We start from the raw sequence: 20,082 nt of genomic DNA, 5'->3' as shown, positions 1-20,082 counted from the left end.
TTAGTAAAACTGGTGAACATGCACTCTTTTTGAGCAAATGGAAGGTACAAAGCAGGTCATTTATAAAACACATTAAAGCTTTTTGCTTTAATTTTCCTGATCAGCTTCTAGGAGTATAAAATATTCATGAAGAACTTGATATCTTTTTCTAAATACCAAATAAACACTGAATTTAAGAAAAAAAAAAAAAGACGACACTTTTTCTTCAGGCTTCACATGTCCTCCAATACTGTCAAAAATGTACTTCTAGGTTCCAAAAGCGTTTCCCTTCCATTTCCAAAACATAAAAAACAATTATGTATCTCAAAAGATATTTATTTCAACAAATTTACTTTTCAAATGCAGAATCTTAAGGAGTGTTCTCATATTCCTTTATATCAACCCATCATCACACCCACTTAATCATACAACCCTTCTGAACATAAAATAATTTCACCTCGGTATTACCATGGTCGTGTGTCTCAATAAATGTCCCTTAGATTTTACTCCTGTTTTTGAATTAGTAAACGTGTGCATATAAACCGCACAACACATGATAGTGATGATACAAACCTGTCAGCTTGAGGGAAGCTCCATGAAGTAACCTGTCATCACTCTTTTCCTGAAATAAACTATAGCTTTCAGGGACTTCTGGAAAGCGGATGCTCACAGAAGTTATTGGAACAACAGGCTGAGTAACCCGCATTCCAGCAGCAGGTGCTTTTTGTTTTTCCACTGCCTCTGGACCCCTCATCATGCCTGTATGAAATTCATCTTTTCCATCCTCAAGCATGGAATTCATCTATGGATTTACCTATTAGCTAATAGGTTGTACTAAAAGTGAAATACCTTGGTGACTCTCAAATCGTGCTTTGGAATTTAAAAACAAACAAACAAACAAACAAACAAACAAACAAATCCCTCTTTCAAAGATGTCTTTTCACTTAACAAACTGCCTTCAATCACTGCCTTCTCACTCTCTCCCAGACCTGGAATAAAGTTTGGGTTACATCATTTCTAGATTCATGTCAAGTCTTTCCATAGGTCTTCACCTAAAAACAATTACTTTCTTTGTAGATCTGTAGCCAAAGGAAAACTTGATCCATATATAATATATATACATATGATCTGTATAAGCCGTTTGTTAGTCATCTATCAGAACACTGACAAGCAGGAACTCAGGACTATATCCCCATCTTTCTGAGCAGGACATGTTTTAAAACAAGATAGCTAGAAGTAAGCTTACTCACTCTGCAAAGTGTTTTACTCTATATAATACTTTTTCCACGCTAATAAATGACAACTCTGCCTGGAGTGATCTTACATAATCATTCTAGCTTTTTATTAAAAAAAATGGAGGCAGCATTCTGCTGCGATTCTCTTACCACCAAGGATCAAGAATTTCTATTCAGATCTCACATTGTTGCTCTACATGCCTTTTATTGATAAAATGTTTTGGTGCCGTGGTCACAAAAATCCACTGAAGATTATAAAAGTGGTTTTTTTCCAGTCAGCTTTACTAACTATTGCTGTCCACATATGTATATTTGATCCACACGCTTATGAAATCATATAAGCCAACAAAGTTTAAAAGGAAAAAACTGTACTTACTCTAATGCAATATTGCAATGTTACTTTTTACCATGATAAGGTGACTCAAAGCTATGTTTCAAGTTATTCAAATGATTTTTACCAAAAGAATCCAGAATTCACCCTGGAAAAAAATGGTGTTTGATAGTGCCAGAAAGAAGATTGAAAATAGCTGTATGTCCCTTTATGTTGTATGAACAAGAGATAAACCAGTGTCATGTAATGGCATTACTCATATTCTGTTGGCATCAGAAGTCTGTAAAAGCACGAACTGATGGGTATCGATACTCATAGCTCTTAATAAGGCCATAGAATTTGGGGGGAAAATCAAGTCTCTTGGTATGCCAGAAAAAGGTAGATAACTATAGCCATGTTCAATGAACTATACATAAATCCAAACACCTAACCCAACCTTAAAATAATCAGTTGAGATTACATTTATTATTCTTTATGAAAATTTCCACTGAATATATCACTCACTTCTTCCTTCACTGTTGACTACATGAAGAAGCTGCAAAGACTGTATCTGCGCTGGAGGCGAGGTGGCCCACTTTTCTGGTTGGCAGAACATGTTTCCAAGGCAAAATGTGTTGGTTTTTTTTTTAAATAGCTTTTGTAAGTACAAAGGATGCTGGAGTCCTAACCCTTTCAGCCTCCAGCTGAGGCAATCTGCAGCTATTGCAGACATGGACACTGTTCGTTTCAACACCTCTGTGCTATGGCCTTTCTGTCATACCAAACGCTGTCTCGATGAGGAACGTAAAACTCTGCGGAACCGCCCATCAAATGCCCTTTTACTATTTTTTTTTAACTTTTTTAATGCTGCAAAAGCGAGTTTCAAAGCAGAAAGAGCAAAAAGAAAAAGGGCCCTGACATTTTCGTGTAATTCTAAAAAATGTTTACAATTTATTCCTCTCTAACCAAAATGCTTTCATTTTTGCCTATAACTACAGGCTCTTCTGAAATATTGAGCAAGAACAGGCAAGAATATTCCCAAAAAATCTTCTTCATGTCATATTTTTTCCCTTTGATTTTGTTTTAAATGAAGATTCTATCATTAATCTTACACATGACAAAAGGAGATAATCTGAATGTAGAAAAAAATCACATACCTTATATTGGATAAGGAGACCATAAACCAAAATATTTTTCTTTTTCACTTCCCTTGCAAATTTCTTCATCCTAGTTATTTCTTCCATCCCAATGCTGAAAGAAATATTTTCTGAAATATCCAAGTGCGCCTGCAAAAGAAAAAATAAGGAAAAAAAAAGAAAAAAGAAAAAACACTGTATTATTTTAGACTGCCAGTTTTTAGTATCTCATTTATAGGCTAACAAAGGTTTTTCTTAGTAGGCTTCTGTTACTATTAAGTTTCACTACTAATAGATTTCGTGACATGAAAATTATTTCTTTTCAAAGCACAGTGAAAGCCATATGCCAGAAGACATCAGAACACAATGTTCGAACTTCATATTAAAAATACTTCATTAAATCAGAAAATGAACAACACTCTTTTGTAAGCTCTAACTTTCACAGAATTATTTTTTCTACTATCAGGACACTAGAAAAAAAAAGTGTTGTTCTTAAGCTTCTTAGAAGTTTTCAAAATGGAACTGCATTCTTTAAAGATTTATTTTGAATTTACTGCCTTTTCAGTATAGCATATTAGTTGCCTAAATTGGATTAATTTCAAGGTAATGCTTCAAGTTTAAAAAACAGAAACTACTTCAAAAGAAGGTAGGGGTAGGACTACCCTGAGGTCTGGGACAAGGAAAGGCAGGTCTCGTATCCACAGGGATGCTGCACAAACGTGATGGGTCTTACAGGACACGAACCGGTATCTCCAGGGAGGTATCAACTACCTCAACCCTCTCCCAAGGCTGACGTGTTCACCAGTTCCATCAGTTTACTTAACAAAACTTCTATTAACTCTAGAAATCAAAATTAAGGACTACGATTTGTACATAAAGTTTCAGCATCTATTAAAAGCAGAAATACCTTTCCCCTTAAATGAAAGAGAAAATATTTTTCTAGCTGAATGATTGCAACGATATAAAACTTATCTGTAAGTACTACCTCTCCTACAGAGAGCTAGGAGTACAGAGGTAGACCTGAGATCTGTGCTCGGAAAAATTATTTCAAGTTCCCTTTGTACCTTATGTTCAATTTTACCTGACAGTAATAGGTTTTTACTCATTTTTCCCTTGTAACACTTTTTAAAAAGCTGTTTACTGTCTGAATATGCACTGAATAAGTGCATATTCACCAGGAGCAAAGCTATTGTCTTCTACTACACAGGCAGAGATAATTTTCAAACACTCATTATTTTGTTATTTTTTATCCAAACCAAGGCTAAGTACTGCTCATTTACTGCTATTTACAAGAAATTTTAAAACCTGTTATTTTAAGAGTACACAACCTAACACCTCTTTACCATTAACCTGTTCCACAGCTTTAAAAAGAGATTTTTCCCAAACTTACTTCTGTACTGAAACGCAAATAATGGCAACTACAGAGCTGAAGTACTAGCACTCCTTTCTTTCTAACCCTAAGTAATAACAACAAAATAAAAATCGTATCCATCCATAGCACCTACGAACGTGAACATGTATCACTTAGAAAAGTAATGTCAGTTTAAGAATCTGATTCTTCTGGTTATAGCAGAGCTGGGGAGGATACTGGTTTGATGCTGGGGAGGATACTGGTTTAAGGCCAGGCTGGATGGGGCTTTGAGTAACCTGGTCTAGTGGAGGTGTCCCTGCCCAGGGCAGGGGGGTTGGAACTGGATGATCTTTAAGGTCCCTTCCAACTCTAACCATTCTATGATTCTATGCAGGCAAATAACAGCATGGAGTTTACCTCTGTGCCTCTTATTTCTCCTGTAACATTAGTCTTCCCTTTTACACTGTGCCCAGGTAGAGTAGCCCAATTGCTGCTTCAACTTGCAGATGCCACAAAAAAAATCCCAGGATAAAGGATAGACTTTGAAATCTGTGGCAATTTATAGGCGGGAATATGGACAGAAGTCACCGTGTCCGGTGCAAGCTCATCCTTTCACTGGGATAATTCTCCCCAGGCTGGTTAAACAGAACATCTGGTACAATCATAACATCTGTCATTTTCACAACTAAAGAAGCTGAATATCAGAAGGAAAAATAAAACCGATTCTCTTAATTATCAGATTGCTACGAAAAAGCTACTCGTGTCCTGAAACCAAAGAACAGACAAGAAGATTATAATTACACAAAAGCCTACATTAGGCTGTTCCTGATGACGAGGTAGGACTGGAAGCGGTTAGCTGCTCTCCTCATCTATCCTTTCAATTCTTCACTACCAGCAACAGTTCCACTTTTGAGAGTGGAAAAGAATAATGTTTCCCATACAGCTAGTACCTAAAACCTATGCCTTTAAATGTCATCCAGTTGCTTAAAATTCTGAGTCACGTTTGCCTGAGAAATATTTATGTGCCCTTTACATCAAAAGAAAGTGTCTTACAATGCATGCGGTAACAATGCATTCAGGTGTTATGTGAAATGGAGCTTGGAGCAAAGAACAAAGCTAAAGAGAATCCCACTCACAAGCCTTAGTGAAGAGGACACCCAATAATGAATTTAATTAAAGACTGCTAAAGGAAAACTCTGTCCCCCAGCCCTACCATCTGTAATGAGTTTCAAGGATCAGAAGTTTAAAGGACTTAAGTAGTTCCCCGTGATTCATATGAGACAATGATTTGTTTAGCTAATTCTTCAGTCATTTAAAACCCACTTTCCAGTCCTCATGGTTTTTCCTTCTTGTATTTCGAAAAGATAGTGTGGTAACGCCATAAAATTTGAAATGCCTTTTCATAGTTAGGGTACTTCATTTTTTAAAGATACTTTTAACAAATACATGTGTATCTGTGTTTTATATGTTAGCAACTGCTTCCACTTTTAATAAGACTTCTCTCCTACTGTCTAGTTTTAGGAAATTTCAAGTAATTGTCAGGAACAAGTGACGGATCTGGAGTACAGTAAAGGGATTAAATGTACCCTTTTCTCCGGAGGCCATTTTAAAAGGTGTCCACCTAAATAATTTGTGCAGGCTGCTCAAGCAGGTACACTTTCACTTAAAATGGGGCTGGATTCTACAATGACTTCAAGGGGGCAGAACCTGGGCTCCATGGTGAGCTTGTGTAAGCATTATTTGCATTCGTACCTATTTCTCAGGAAATATTAAGTCCAGAATATTTATAGCTACAATTATTAAAACAAAGCTCTCACGTTCCATGTGTCACACTAAAAAAAAAAACCACTTAAATTCAAAGTCCAGGGTTGAGATTAGCTATGAATGGGGCACAAATTAAGCATGCTTTTAACACTGTGGTATTACCTAGCTGATTAACATATCTCATTTTATCTGCACAAAAATTTGACAGAAATGCTTTTTATATTCTTGATAAAGGGCTAATGAAAACATTCTCAGTCCAGAAAAGAGCATTCTCCACATTCTCCACATGTTGCCCATGTAAATGGGCAACAGAATTGGAGGCATATAATTGCTCTGATTATCAAAGGCAGAAATAATTTATCTTTGAAAATTCAGTAAAATTAAAGCTCTACCCTGAACTTCCTCAGAAATAGGGCCAAGAAAAAAAAATGGTCTAGAAATAAAGTGCTAAATATTGATGTTCATAGAATCACAGTGGCTCACTCCAAGACAACAGCATACAATAGGTAAGGGTATAACTTTTTCATTTGTAAAAATAATTGATCTTCACAATATCTCATTTATTTGTTAGATCACTAATGAAATTTCATTGCTTAAATTTCAGATTAAGCCTAAAATTGAGAAGTAAATGCTCAGTTTTACCTCGAGATCACTAGACTATGCACTTCAGAAACTATTCAGGCCCCAGCTAAAATATTTCTTCCTTTTTCAGGAGCTTCACATATGGCATTATATTTTTAAATCACAACATATTATCTTGCTGTATTGCTGGAGAGTAAAATAAATATATTCCAGAGGCACAATCCTTGGTGACATATGGCACCAATGACACTCATTCCACCCAACGCTTCTCATCCCTACCTATTAAGCCAGCAAATATAATGATCAAATTAATTGGGTCTCGTTACACTGCACCGAGACATTAAAATCTACTCATATTTTCTCCTTTCTAACAGTCTGAGTAAAATAAAAGTCACGTACACCTTCTGCCATCCACATGAACTGTTAAATTATTCTGGCAGCAATATTCAAATAATGAGAATTTCAGCCAAAAATACCCTTTAAAAATTCTACCAGAATAGATTTTTCAGTCTTAGAACATCTCGATAAGTACAGTATGTATTAAAGTTATATTGCAAAGTAGTTCAAAGTTAATTTTTAATACCCAGACCAGAAAAACAACAATAATTTTAAAACTTTGAACAAACCACACAGCATCGAAAAAAATAAAGCCACTTAATTCTGATTCAACTGAGCATTCCAGCAGAGTACATCATCTGCAGCATCCCCAGCAGAGATGGAGCACAGCAGCAGAGCGGGAGTTAACAGTTCAGTACGACTAGCCACAATGAGGCTTTTACAGAAATATATAACTAATAAATTGTCATTTGCTAGTGTTGCTTTATTTCCTGACAGCATGCAGTACATTTGCTGAAGTGCAAATGATGCTCTTTACAGTCCAATTCACAGTTAAATTTTACAATTTTATTCAGAGCTAGCAGCAGCTTGGAATCACCATCCCTGGAGATATATAAAAGATGGGTAGATGCGGTGCTGAGGGACATGGTTCAGTGGTGGTTTTGGCAGTGTCAGGTTGATGGTTGGACTCGATGATCTTAAAGGTCCCTTGCAACCTACACGATTCTACGATTCTCTCTCTTGAAATAGTTTAAAACTAGTCTAACATTTTAAAGTATTTCATTAGATGCTTTCTACAGCAACTTACAGGAGTTACCTACCAAAATAAGGACAACTGGGTATAAGAGAGGAATATTTGATTTTTCCAAAATATCCACTAGTTGCTGGGTTTCTTGAACGGCACACTTTTTATCCTAAATTAAAATAAATGTTTAGAGTTACTGAAAACATCAAACAATGATTTCATAAAATGGAATTCAAAGATTTGTTATTTAACAAAAAAAGATACATCATTTTTTGGTTTTGGGTTTTTTAATTTGATTACCCTTAAGAAATATATATATATATATATATAAAACCAACAAGTTTAAGGATCTTTATTCGTCTCGGATATGGTTCATCTAAAACCTTCTTGTTCCCATACAGGGACCTAAATACAGATTGCATGGTACGCACGTGTCCAAAATGGGAAGCACAAATTTAGACTATGGTAGCAATGCACAATTAGATGACTACACATACAACATACCTCTTCTTGAGCCAATTCACTTTAATACAATATCTATGAACGAAAATTTTAAACTACTTTCACTTGCATCCCTCTTGTTCAAGACCTCATGGCTGGTTTAAAAACATACTGATGGAAGTGCAGAACCAGGAGAGAAAGAATGGACCAGTATCTCAAAGGTCTAGTTCAGTGCACATCAGAAATACCAAACAGTGGAATGGATACACCAAGAGGATAGAAAGTATTCAAATATGTAATTATTATTTACCACTACTACTAAGTGCAACACTAAAAGCACGCAGCCTTACTACTTACATTTATGCAAACAAAATTGTAGCACTGTCCCGAAAGGATGTTTTGTAGATGGCTATCGTTTTCGCTTAGAGATGTTGAGATAGCTTCAACCTGATTTAAAAAAAAATGAAAATTACTATATCACATAATTGACTTCAGCCTTAACTATCTGCTAAAACATCCACCATTATAAAGTCTTTCATTCAAATTATTTAAAAATGGCAATTATTATTATTGTTTCCACCATGAGAATGAAAAATTGCTCAAATTTTCAGGTGACTCAACAGTGCAACATGGAGTCCAACTCCCTGCAGAGTTTTCTGCAAGTTTTTGCTGAGGCTTACTGTGAGGGGGAGTCACTCCAGAAACAGCCCTGGAACTATCAGACACTGGGTTAGGACGATCAACTGTTCTCAGCGATGAAACACTGTTCATAGGATCAAAACAATCTAACGATTTTGGATCTCCAATTCTGAGAAAACCTCCATAATGCTCAAATACATATATATATATAGTCTTCATATAACTAACAAAATAAATAAAGTACGTATGAATAGGTGTCCAAGATTCTGCATATGACAAAACTCACTTAGATTTTCTTCCGAAAAGCATTTCCTCAATGAATACTTTAAAATAGATAACAGACATACTTATTTTGCGACCTTTAACTATAACACCAGCTAAGAAATTATCTTATCCTAATTAAAATAAAAAGTAGATTCCACTACATCTTCAGGATTGCCTTAAGTAAAACAGCAAACCAGGTAGTGGAAGGGGAATTTGTTCCCTAAGAGAAGATAACACTTTGAAGCCAATTTTAAAAAGTTAAAAATAAGGCCGAAAAACTCTTCATGTTGCTTCTGTTAAACCAGCAAACTTCACTGTTCCAGTGCTCAAATGAGCTTTATTTCTGCCCCAGAAGACAAATTATATATAGCAGCAAACAACAGAAGCAATACACTGCTGGGTTCCCTGGAAATGTCACTTAATCCACAAGCCAACAGAAGTACCAAAATCAACATTTTAAAAGGCTTTGTGCTGTTACCTAAAGCTCTACTGGTTTATTTCTGTGATACTCGGGGACCTAACTTGTTTGCAAAGGAAGGTGGATTGAAACCCCAAAGTTGATATTAATGCATTAAAGATTTTAGAAACATTCTGGGCTGAAAATTTTGGCAATGCAGTCCCAAATAGTTGACATTTAATATTTTAAATAGATTAAAAAAAAAAAAAAATCACAGAAGGCAAGAATTATTTAAAATACTTTAAAAATGCAATACTCCAGGGCTCTTCTGGCTTGAACTTCTGCAGAAGTCAAGTCAGAAATCCCCAGTGCCTTCACAACCTTGCACATACTTAGATGAACAGGAGCATATTGCTTGCCAGAGTCTTTTCAGAAGGTAAATGGAACATGACCCAAGGGAGAAGGCCTAGGTGGTTTTTTTTGCCTTGAGATATTACAACAAGATGATGTAGAGAGAGAGATATTACTTCAGATGATGCTTAAGTATTCCTGAACATTTAAAAATTAATTTAGCGTATCGGAGTTTTGATTTAACTTGAACAACCAAAGTTTAACATCTAAAATGTTAACATATTGACCATAGTTAGTTTAAATTTCAAATTATATGTACTCTACTGAATGATCCCCAATTAGTGTCTTCTTTAGATCGATTACCCTCCAATTAGTCCTTTGAAAAGGCCCAGCTTTCAAAAGGCTCAGCTTTCAGTGCGGTACGTTTAACGTACTTAAAATAATTATCACGCTGAACAGAGTCGAATCTCTCTCTCACAAGGTTACGGTGCTTCTCTTGAGAAACCTGACACCAGATACATTCTTTCTCAGGTGCTTCAAATGTAGAAGTTCTGTATATTGCTAAGCTTAAAAATTAACTCTTAGAGATTTTACTGTTTAAAACCAAGACAACACATAAACATTACTTTTTATAGATTTTCAATGTAAGGGTTCATAAAATGAATGACTAAGGATGTTTCAAGGAACAAGACAGGGATCTTGATGGAGTTCTTTGGAGGTGTCACTTTGCAGGAACATTTTGAACGTGTTGAAGAAAAATTTGACAACCAACTTCATTATGATGAAGGACAACATGGATCAAAAAAGAGAAGAATGATGCTAGAAATCATCAACTAAATAAAATTATTTAACAGAGCCATCAAAAAAATCCAGTCCCCTCCCAGTAGGAATCCCTTCATTTTACGCCCTCATTACCTTGTTTGTGGTCATTTCACATGTGTTTTATTCAAATGCACCAGAGGATCAGGTGCTGGACAAACCCAACAGTTAACTAGTTTTGCAGTGAAAATTTGGAAATATGTTGCAAATTTTAAATAGTTTTGGTGCCAACCTGATTTGAGGTTGCTAAGTTTGGAGTCACAGTGTTGGCTGATTGGACCTAATGCATTCTTTGAATTTTCTTACTGGCTTGGAGGTGTTTCTCATGGTATGATTAAAGTGGTTATCTATACATTATGTTTGCATATAATTTAACACTTAAAGAAGTACTTTTTTTTTTTTTCTAATATGAGTAAGTGATGCCGTAATTGCAGAATAGTTTAAATGGCGAGAAAAAAGGAAATGGATCTGGTATCAATGAAATGGAAACATATTTCTGCTTCATTACACAGCTATTCACACACACAAAAAGATCCTATTAAATTCTGCTATTTTGCACTTTTAAATGTAGGTATTTAATACATAAAACGCATGATTTTCCGTACTAAATACAATTCTTTCCAAACAAAATGGGTATGTCAAATGACATTTCTAGATATAAAACAGCAATACAGTTTGCTACAGAAAAGCATTCTACTATTAACTAGCACACAATGCAGATCAACAGACACGAATAAAACCATTACAGAAATAACATTATGCAAATCAGGAAACCTTTATTTTTTAACAGCTATTTCCTGTCTGTTTCTCTGGGTAATAGAAAGATGTGATAAGATCTCATCACATAAGATATAATTAAGAATCACCCCAAGATCAGTCAAGATTTAAGCAATTACAAATGTTAATCACCTTTGGGAAAATGAAAATATGTGATAGTTCTTTTAGTAGGAATAACGAAAAAGGAAAAGATAGTTAAATGCCAGTAGAAAATTCCATCAATATCCTACAGCAAAGGCTTCAGTGAGCATTCTCTTCTGAGTGACATATCCCCCTACCTCTACACAAAAAGGCTGATTAATTTGACTTCGCATTCTCAGCTCTGCAGGAATACAACTTACTCTCTAATTGGTTCAGACTTTAATGCAGACATCAAAGTAACAAAAGCATTTCCTCTGTAACGTATTTGTAACAATTTGGGTTTACTGAATTCATAAAACCTAAAGAAAATGGCCTCTCTGTTGTCTGGATCTAATTTCTCCTCTAATCTAATATATAAACTTTAAGAGGATCTGTAAGATCTCTCTCTCTACAGCATAATTGGGCAGAAGATGCTTCTCTCTTGGTAACTTCCACACCTGGTGTTAATCCCCTGTAATAAATACTGCAGTGACACAGAGATCTCAGTTTCTGTATTCATGTTATTTAGATCATTTGTTAAGAGTTGTGGCTACCAGAAACATTAAATTAATCGTAAAGTTTACATCTGTAGAGTTGTACTCACTTTTATTTGGCTCTTCAAAGATTCATGAAGGAGAAAACCTATTTGTGCAACCGCTTCCTTCACATCGGTAATAACACACACTTGTTGTGATAGGTTGTCTGTGATCAAGAAAAAAACCTTAGTATTTCATGCAAAGATAAATCAATCCAAATTAGTAATCTGCTAAACGTTACCTTCAATTCATAATAATGCTGTCTCTTGACAGAATCTTTTCAACAGCTGCAAATTTAATTTTAAGATGACTTATTTCAAGGCACAGTTACTATAACTACATAATTTATATAACATACATCTCATAAAATTCATGTTATATTTTATATGATTTTGTAGAACGTGAAAACATCACATAAGGCCTGTCCCCAAGCCCCATTTCACTGAATATCACTGAATTTCACTGAATTTTTTAGAGTTGGAAGGGACCATAAAGATCACCTAGTCCAACTCCCCTGCTGAAGCAGGATTGCCCAGAGCATGTCAGAGCATGTTACTCAGGACTGCATCCAGGCGGGTCTTGAAAATCTCCAAAGAAGGGGACTCCACAACCTCCCTGGGCAGCCTGTTCCAGGGCTCTGGCACCCTCACCGTGAAGAAGTTTCTTCTCATATTTGAGTGGAACCTCCTACGTTCCAGCTTGGAACCTTTAAGTAAGGGACAAAGGAGCAAACCCTCTTTAAGTAAGGGACTTCTATGAAAAGGTATTTGTTCAGGTCCACATGACTGACACTAGATGACAACCAAGAAAATAACTGTTTGAAATCTTCACACCACTTATCACTTCAACAGATCACTAAATGCCGTGTCAGTAATACTGAGAAAAGCAAAAAAACCCAGGAGACAGCAGATAGCATAAATTTTCTCCCCAACAACATATACTACACAGTATTAAAAAAAAAAAAATATATATATATATATACACGGTTCGAGGAGACAGCAGATATAACTGTTCAACTCAATACCAAAACAATTGCAGAGTCAGTGACAAAGATCTTGGCAGAGAGAACACATCACACCCTTTACTGGTGAGGGAAAAAAATAAAATATCTTGTCGATAGCAAGAACAATAGTTTCAAGTTATTGCCTGATCTACTCAGTGAAGCAAATATTTCAGAAAATTAGTGTTCTCTCATGTTATTGATTACAGTTTCAAGATTCAGTGAGCATTTTCCTTTCTTTAAGAAAACAAATAAAAATAATCCAAGTCTGGAACTCTCACTTCTAATTCAGGCTTTTATCCTTTAGATGTTGAATTAATATACAGACCAAAACATAGTATTTCCAAAGTCTTTGGGGTAGCCATTCCATAAGCAGCTAGAAATTTCATAAACATAAAGTCTAATTATATTTAAAGCAGACTTCAATGAGACTTCAGGGACAGAAATATACCAAACACTACCACAAAATAAATTAGTAGTGAAAGACATAAAAGAAATTATAAAAATATGGCCTAACCGCTCTTCAAACAAGTCTGAATATAAAGATACATATTTGTTGCATGTGGAAAGTTTTTTTTATAATTACATACCACACAGTAAGTTAAATCAGATGCACTACTTTAGTAAACATCTCACTTTCTATTGTAAACTCAAAGACTTCATTATAAAATTAATTTTAAAGCTGCTGCAGAGTTAACATTATTGGAAAGTGACTTGTGATTTTTAAACACAATTTTTTGTGAGCAGGAAAAGTGAATTAATCACTGAGGATCCCAAAAGATAACTACAATGATTTTACGAATCACGGACACTTATTATGTCCAATATTTACACAGTGACAACAAAAATAGTGGTAGCAACTGGCTTTGCATTAAGTTAGCAAGAACAGGGACGGGGGAAGAAAGAGAGAGAACAATAAACATCTGCTTATAAACCATCACAACCAGATGAAAGCAAGAACTAAAAAAATGCACGGCCAGTTCTCACAGGACTGGAAATCACAGGATACCACAACTGTGGGAGAAATTATCTTCCCATAGATTCACTGGGCAAAAAAATATACTTAACATGCATCAAAGTTGGCTTCTGCTTAATACAGAATAACTTTACAGTCTCAAAAATGGGTCAATGGGAAACATATTGAATTAATTTCTTATCAGCAGAAAGAAACCGGTGGTAGATTGAAATCAGAGAGCAAGAGCCACTTGAATTTAGTACTGAACACGGCATGCAGATATGCTGCAGATACAAGATAGATGTACATCATAAACCAGACTGGCATATCAGATTTCAAGAACTCAGATCCTATGGAACCGAGTAATGTAATGAAGAAGGTCAGATTGGAGCTATTACAAAAATCCACATGTGGAAGAAGGCTGTGGAATCCGAAAAGGCACCATAACTTACCCTCAGACAGTTCTTTTTTTAAAAAAAGCAGCCAGTTATCAACAGCTACTGTCAAAAGTAACCTCACAAGAGGCTGCTCAAAGACTGCCACTATAAAAGCCCATCTCACCCCTTTCCCCAGCCCCCTTAAACCTCTGACTTCCTGGGATGTCAATGAGAAAGGAGAGAAAACTACAAAAAAAGGCAACTAAGATTTGCAGGTTGAATGTACTAAAGAAAAAAGCAAAGTTGAATGAAGTGTGAAAAACTGTATTTTTTAATCTGGAGGAGGAAGGCAATCTTAGAGGGGAAGTCTATTGATAATAATGAAAAAATGAAAGTAATGATAACACACACATTGAAGAGATGTTGCGTGCTTTTTCATGATCAAGAAAAATGTATAGAGGAAGTCATGAGTTCTGCTGACTGTCGGCAAAGCCAACTGCGTGCAGCATTTCATTCCTGGTTTTCAGAAGTCTCTCTGGGTGAACCAAACAGCCATTCTGGAAAGCCACGTCATGGCCATGTCACAAAGAATTTTAATGCTCATCTAACAAAATTTTGTTTTCCATCAGAGTTTTGGATAATTCAGGCTGGGAGGGACCTTAGGAGGTCTCCAGTCCAAACTCCTACTCACAGCAGAACCATCCATGAGGTCAGGCCTGGTCGTTCGTCCCTTTGCCCCCTCAGAGAATGTAGCCTGCACAACCTCTCCAGGCAACCTGTTCACTGCTTGATTGTCCTCACGGTGAAAGAGTTTTTCCTGTTACTGATCTGGAACGCTCCTTGGTTCAGTTTTTGTCTGTTACCTCTTGTCCTCCCACCATGCACCACTGTTCTACTTTTCTTCCCTACTTTCATGCCATACCTTCCTTTCCATGCCCAACCTTTTTTTCTTCTCACTATTACATTAACTATCAAAATCTCTCTCTTGTTTTGGCTTCTTCTTCCTCTGAACTCATTATTTCCTTGGAAACCTCTTCTTCCCACTACACGTCTCCCATATACTGGCTTCTTTCCAGCTGCACCTGATTATGGAGTAACCCTCCCCATAATGCATCGTATTAAACATCCACTCAGAGCACAGTTTTTGCACAAAATGAAGAATAGTTAAAACTTTACACTACCAAACTCTGTTAGGTTAAGCACTAAATTTCTCTATCAGGAAAGGGGCAGGAATTTGCTTCATTAAAGATAAAGTGGATACAGGATTTCAGAATTTGTTCCATTAAACTTCCTTCTCTCTTGAGCAGAAAACCTAAATTTTCAATTTTTCTGTGCCCTTCTTTGATACCCTGAAAGCTTTAGATCACATTATTATTCAGTAACACCTGTTACAGTCTTTATCCTAGGATCTCACCCAAAATTATACATTAAAATGCGTGCATGTTTATGGAACTGCCTTTGTTAGATAATGTATTAAGTGTACTCTAACTGACTTAAAAAGTTTACCTTGAAAAGCATGCCACAAACAAGCAGCAATTAAAATAATACTTCACTTGAATAAAGATCATAAATATCATATCCTAGGGAATTTATACCATAAGAATAAAAATGCATCTGAGTGGTAAACAGGTTTTAGCCTACAGACATAAATTTTTTCACTTAATTGCACATATACGTGTATACATACATTTTTGTAAACATACATGTTTTGTATACATACATGTTTTTGTAAACATACGTTCATACCATGCCATTCTTGGTCTCTCATTACAATTCCTACTATTTTGGAAGCAGATCCTATTCATCAAAATACTTCTGAAGTTTGTAGTGAATTCAAAATAGTAAATTAATTTATCAGAATTCCATTTTCACTTTCTACACCGCAATGGCTCAACTGCTCTGGAAATTCGGTATGGTTCTCCCTGGCATTTTCAGCATCTCATAAGAGAGATGTTTCTATCCCTGTAAACACAAGAAAAATGAAACAAGTACTGCCAAGCATCTTGTTCACTCAGGCTCAACAGAACGAGTCAAAACTGTTATTCATATAACATAGGTAACCAAAAATACCTACCAATTTTCTGTTTGTTCATTCCACATTTCTCTGTAGCCACAAAAACCAAAAGGCAAATATGACAGTGCCCCTACCGATATTAGCATACAAGAAAGCGAGGAAGATTTTGTGGTAGAAGAGAAGGAAGAGGGTTGTTTTCACCAGACCAAACCATCCTCAGGAGGACCAAACCACCTCCCTACCCGCCAGTCTATTTCTTTGCCTCACGGCAGAGAACAGCCACCGATTAAGGAGTGTGCCCATGAAACTGCAGCCTGCCTCGGGTAAAATATCTGTCCTTTGATACACAATTGACACCGATGTCAATTTTTTAACAAAAAGTCACGTGGGTTTTTCATATAACACAAAATACAGTATGTAGCTCCCAAGAGTCACAAACGGGTTGAAGGCATTATGCTATTTTTCTCGGCACTTCCAAAATATATTTGTACCTACATCAGCAGCTACTTATTTAGCCAAACGCGAGGGCAAAATATCCACTCTGCAAACACACGTTCTTGTGACAAAGTTACTGCAGAAGAAGGGCCCTTAAGAAAAGAAAAAGGAGGAGGAGAGAGAATCAAACTCTTAAGTTAGTTCTACTGAGACGCACCATTTAAAGTTTACATGTTGGAACTAGAGTTCAAAGAAACCTTCCCTCAGGGCAGCAGTCCTAATGGAAATTTTTTAGGATGTTTTGTATTAGCCTGATCTTAACTACATTTCTAGATGAGTCACCCTTATTGTAAGATGATGTTTTCTTACTTCAAGACTATTAAAAATAGGCGTGTGCCACCTTGTCTGCATACTCTACAAGTTTGTACCTGCTTAACTAAAGAAAAGCATTACATTTACTGTTTATAAAACAAAATTATACTGGGACTCAGATTTTCATAATATAGCTGTAAGAGAGACACGAGGAAGTAAGCAAATTAATAAGATATGTTTTAAGAAAACAGCCTCAAAAGATAAATAACTCATCAGTCTATTTATGTTAGTGAAGCCTTTCCTTGTGTTGCCTTGCATATGAATGTTATATATACATATAAATACCTACATTACAAAAACGGACGCATGCATGTATGTTTTTACTTCCACCTAAGTCAAGTTTAGCAAGCTGAAATTTGTCAGTTATTACATGTCATTAGGCCAGCAGTTAGAAATCTAGCTGTGCTTCTGTGAAACATTTGGGACTTGTTACGTAGTTAGAATTACATTTGTAACACAGCAGGCTATGGAAACAGTCTCAGATAATCTAATGATTAATTTTATTTTTTCAGACATCATTTAATTGCCAAACACATATTAACACAATAATTTTTCTTGTATTTAATTAGATTAAATACGGATTTATAATTTAATATATGGACAACCGACAGAAATGCAAGAGTACCTCAAAAATAAACAGGATAGCAAAATAATATGTCAAACTGAACCACAAGGAACCTGTTCTGTTCCTTAGCAACTGTCTGTAGACACAAGTGTAAACTTAATACTCTTAGCATTAAAATGTAAGTATTTAAAGATCTGTTGATGTTCATAATTCAAAGCAAAAAAATTACTATTTGAAACCAGAAAGGGAAAAGTTGGCTGAATAAATCTCATCAACACAAATATTTTTAATATAGCTTAAGTGGATTTTCTAAATAAAACAAACAGGTTAACAGAAAAGACAACTGTCATTCTCTGAAGTTGAAGGAAACAGTTTCGGTGACTAATATAACTGTAGATGACATAAAATTTGGAACTGTGGTCATAAAATTAAATACGTATACTCACACTCCTGAACTCATCCAGTGATAAAATGTGCATCCAGCAAAGTAAATTAGATCACTTAATAATAAAGAAATCAGTTGTGAAGACCTGAACAGTAGCGGGGAGCCCATGTGAGCACCCTACACACTCCCAAGCCATACATTTAGCTTCTGGAACATCTCCAGAGGACCGTCACAGGATGCAAGGTGGCTGCCGAGAGCTGGTACCTTGCAGCCCAGCCTGACAGCATCATGCAGGACTTCCCCTCCAGCTGCTCTACATGGCCTGAACCTGATGTCTGAACCCACCCAACTATGTGATACAGGACTCTACTATCCAATGCATAATGCTGTATTTTCAGTCCTGTGTCCTCTTCCACATTGGAACGGGCTGCCCGGGGAAGTGGTTGAGGCACCATCCATGGAGGTATTTAAAAGACGGGTTGACATAGTGCTTCGAGATGTGGTTTAGTGATGGGTTTTTTTATCAGAGTTAGGTTGATGGTTGGACTAGATGATCTTAAAGGTCCCTTCAAACCTGGACAATTCTATGACTCTGTGATTCTAAGGACTTTTTAAAAATATAAATCAGCACTGGTTTTCATTTTTCTTTTCCTGTGAAGTTTGCACATCCTCAGTACATCCTGAAGATCTTCTGAACTAAGTAACTCTTAAATATTTGAGTAATACTGAATGATACAGTTAAATAAACTGGCCTTTGCATTACAAAAGTAGTGCAGTCTACAGTTAAGTTCAAGGAAAATGGAAATGAAAATGGATCTACTTGATCCGGTGATGACTGATAAATTGCCATTAAATATTGAGAACGTACATGGTAAATAAATATTAAAAATACATATGAAAAAGGAAAGTAACATCAAAGTTAACAGAAATATGAGTTTGCTGAGATTTTTTCCAACTTGAATATTGAACCTTAGTTAAGATATGATCAACATAGTACATTCATTGAGCTGATTCAGGGCATTTACATCATTTTATGCTGGCATTACTGGCTTCAGCAAGCTTGACTGACACAAGTACAACAATTCTTGTTACAGCAAATATTTACAAATATTGTAACAAAACAGCACATCCAGGCAGCTCCATCAGCTTTCTACATTTCCTTATTAACATCATCATCAGAAGGAATTTTAATTTGAAAGTCTCTGCTGCATAGGTAATACTTAAAATTACAGATAATACTTAAAAGAGATCTGTACAGTAAAAGCACTCTATTACAATTAGGAATTCAGTGGGAAGTCCTATCATGAAGGTACAGACAGACTTGCATCTTGCTAGATGAAATAAACTGGATGCTGACAGTGCAAAAAGTGTGTGTTGGGTTAATATATATATTTTTTAATATTTAACTGCCATTCTGACTGCAAAAACTTACTTTATTTAACTGAAATTACGTCAATGGGACAAGTCAGATCATTAGTTAGTTAAGTAAGGACAAGCAAAATGACTGCTGTAATGGGATCTATATTTAGACTGGAAAAAAAGAACTTAATTTTTTCATATAATTACTTTTGCACTTCTCAAAGATTGGAAGCTTCCCTTTTTTCCATTGAACTATCATTCAAGGTAAAGTATTAGTTCCAATTCCTATTCATCATGAAGATAAAATCATTGCTTAATTTTACATCATACTATACCACAAAATTCTTCTTTTGCATACTGATTCATTCTATTAACTCTTCTTTGTCTTGTGAATAATTTTGCTCATCTGACAACCACAATAACAATATTTGAGCTTTTAAAAGTTATATTCAAATTGTACTGTTTTATCCAAGTAAAGATCACTTAAAACTACTACATACTTTTCCAAGAGCACAAGAATTTCAGAAAATTAAAGAAAAAAATGCTTTGATAATCACTGGCCATCTCATGAACTTCGTATCTAGATTTTATTTGTGAAAAACTCTTAATGGCAGAATGAATTCTGTTTGCATAAAGCTTTTAAATATCCGATAGTTATCAAAAAATAAGTTGGCAAAATGGAGATACTACATATTTTGAAAATGTTTTTCCAGTTTAAGTCAGGTCACATCCCCATTTTCAAAGCTTCCCTAAGCTTGAATAAGTTAAAAATATTGTTCTGAAAATATCAACCCAAGTAATTTCTGAGATGAAATATTCTTTTCAGTAACTTAATAAA

The 20,082-nt window shown here is 35.6% G+C and overlaps 1 protein-coding gene across 1 annotated transcript in view; it reads right to left on the bottom strand.

Annotated features, from left to right (window-relative positions):
• The window catches only part of CRPPA (CDP-L-ribitol pyrophosphorylase A), a 117,148-nt gene that overhangs the window by 41,895 nt on the left and 55,171 nt on the right, over window positions 1–20,082 (bottom strand). The window contains exons 6-9 of the mRNA XM_074150678.1: window positions 11,851–11,948; window positions 8,237–8,326; window positions 7,515–7,607; window positions 2,682–2,810 (exon numbers count right to left, since the gene is read on the bottom strand). Of these exons, the coding sequence (XP_074006779.1) occupies window positions 2,682–2,810; window positions 7,515–7,607; window positions 8,237–8,326; window positions 11,851–11,948 (410 nt within the window). The remainder of the gene's footprint in view (window positions 1–2,681; window positions 2,811–7,514; window positions 7,608–8,236; window positions 8,327–11,850; window positions 11,949–20,082) is intronic.

The sequence above is a fragment of the Numenius arquata genome, chromosome 7, assembly GCF_964106895.1.
Source record: "Numenius arquata chromosome 7, bNumArq3.hap1.1, whole genome shotgun sequence".
Classification (NCBI taxonomy): Eukaryota; Metazoa; Chordata; class Aves; order Charadriiformes; family Scolopacidae; genus Numenius; species Numenius arquata.
This window is presented reverse-complemented; position numbering and strand designations above follow the sequence as displayed.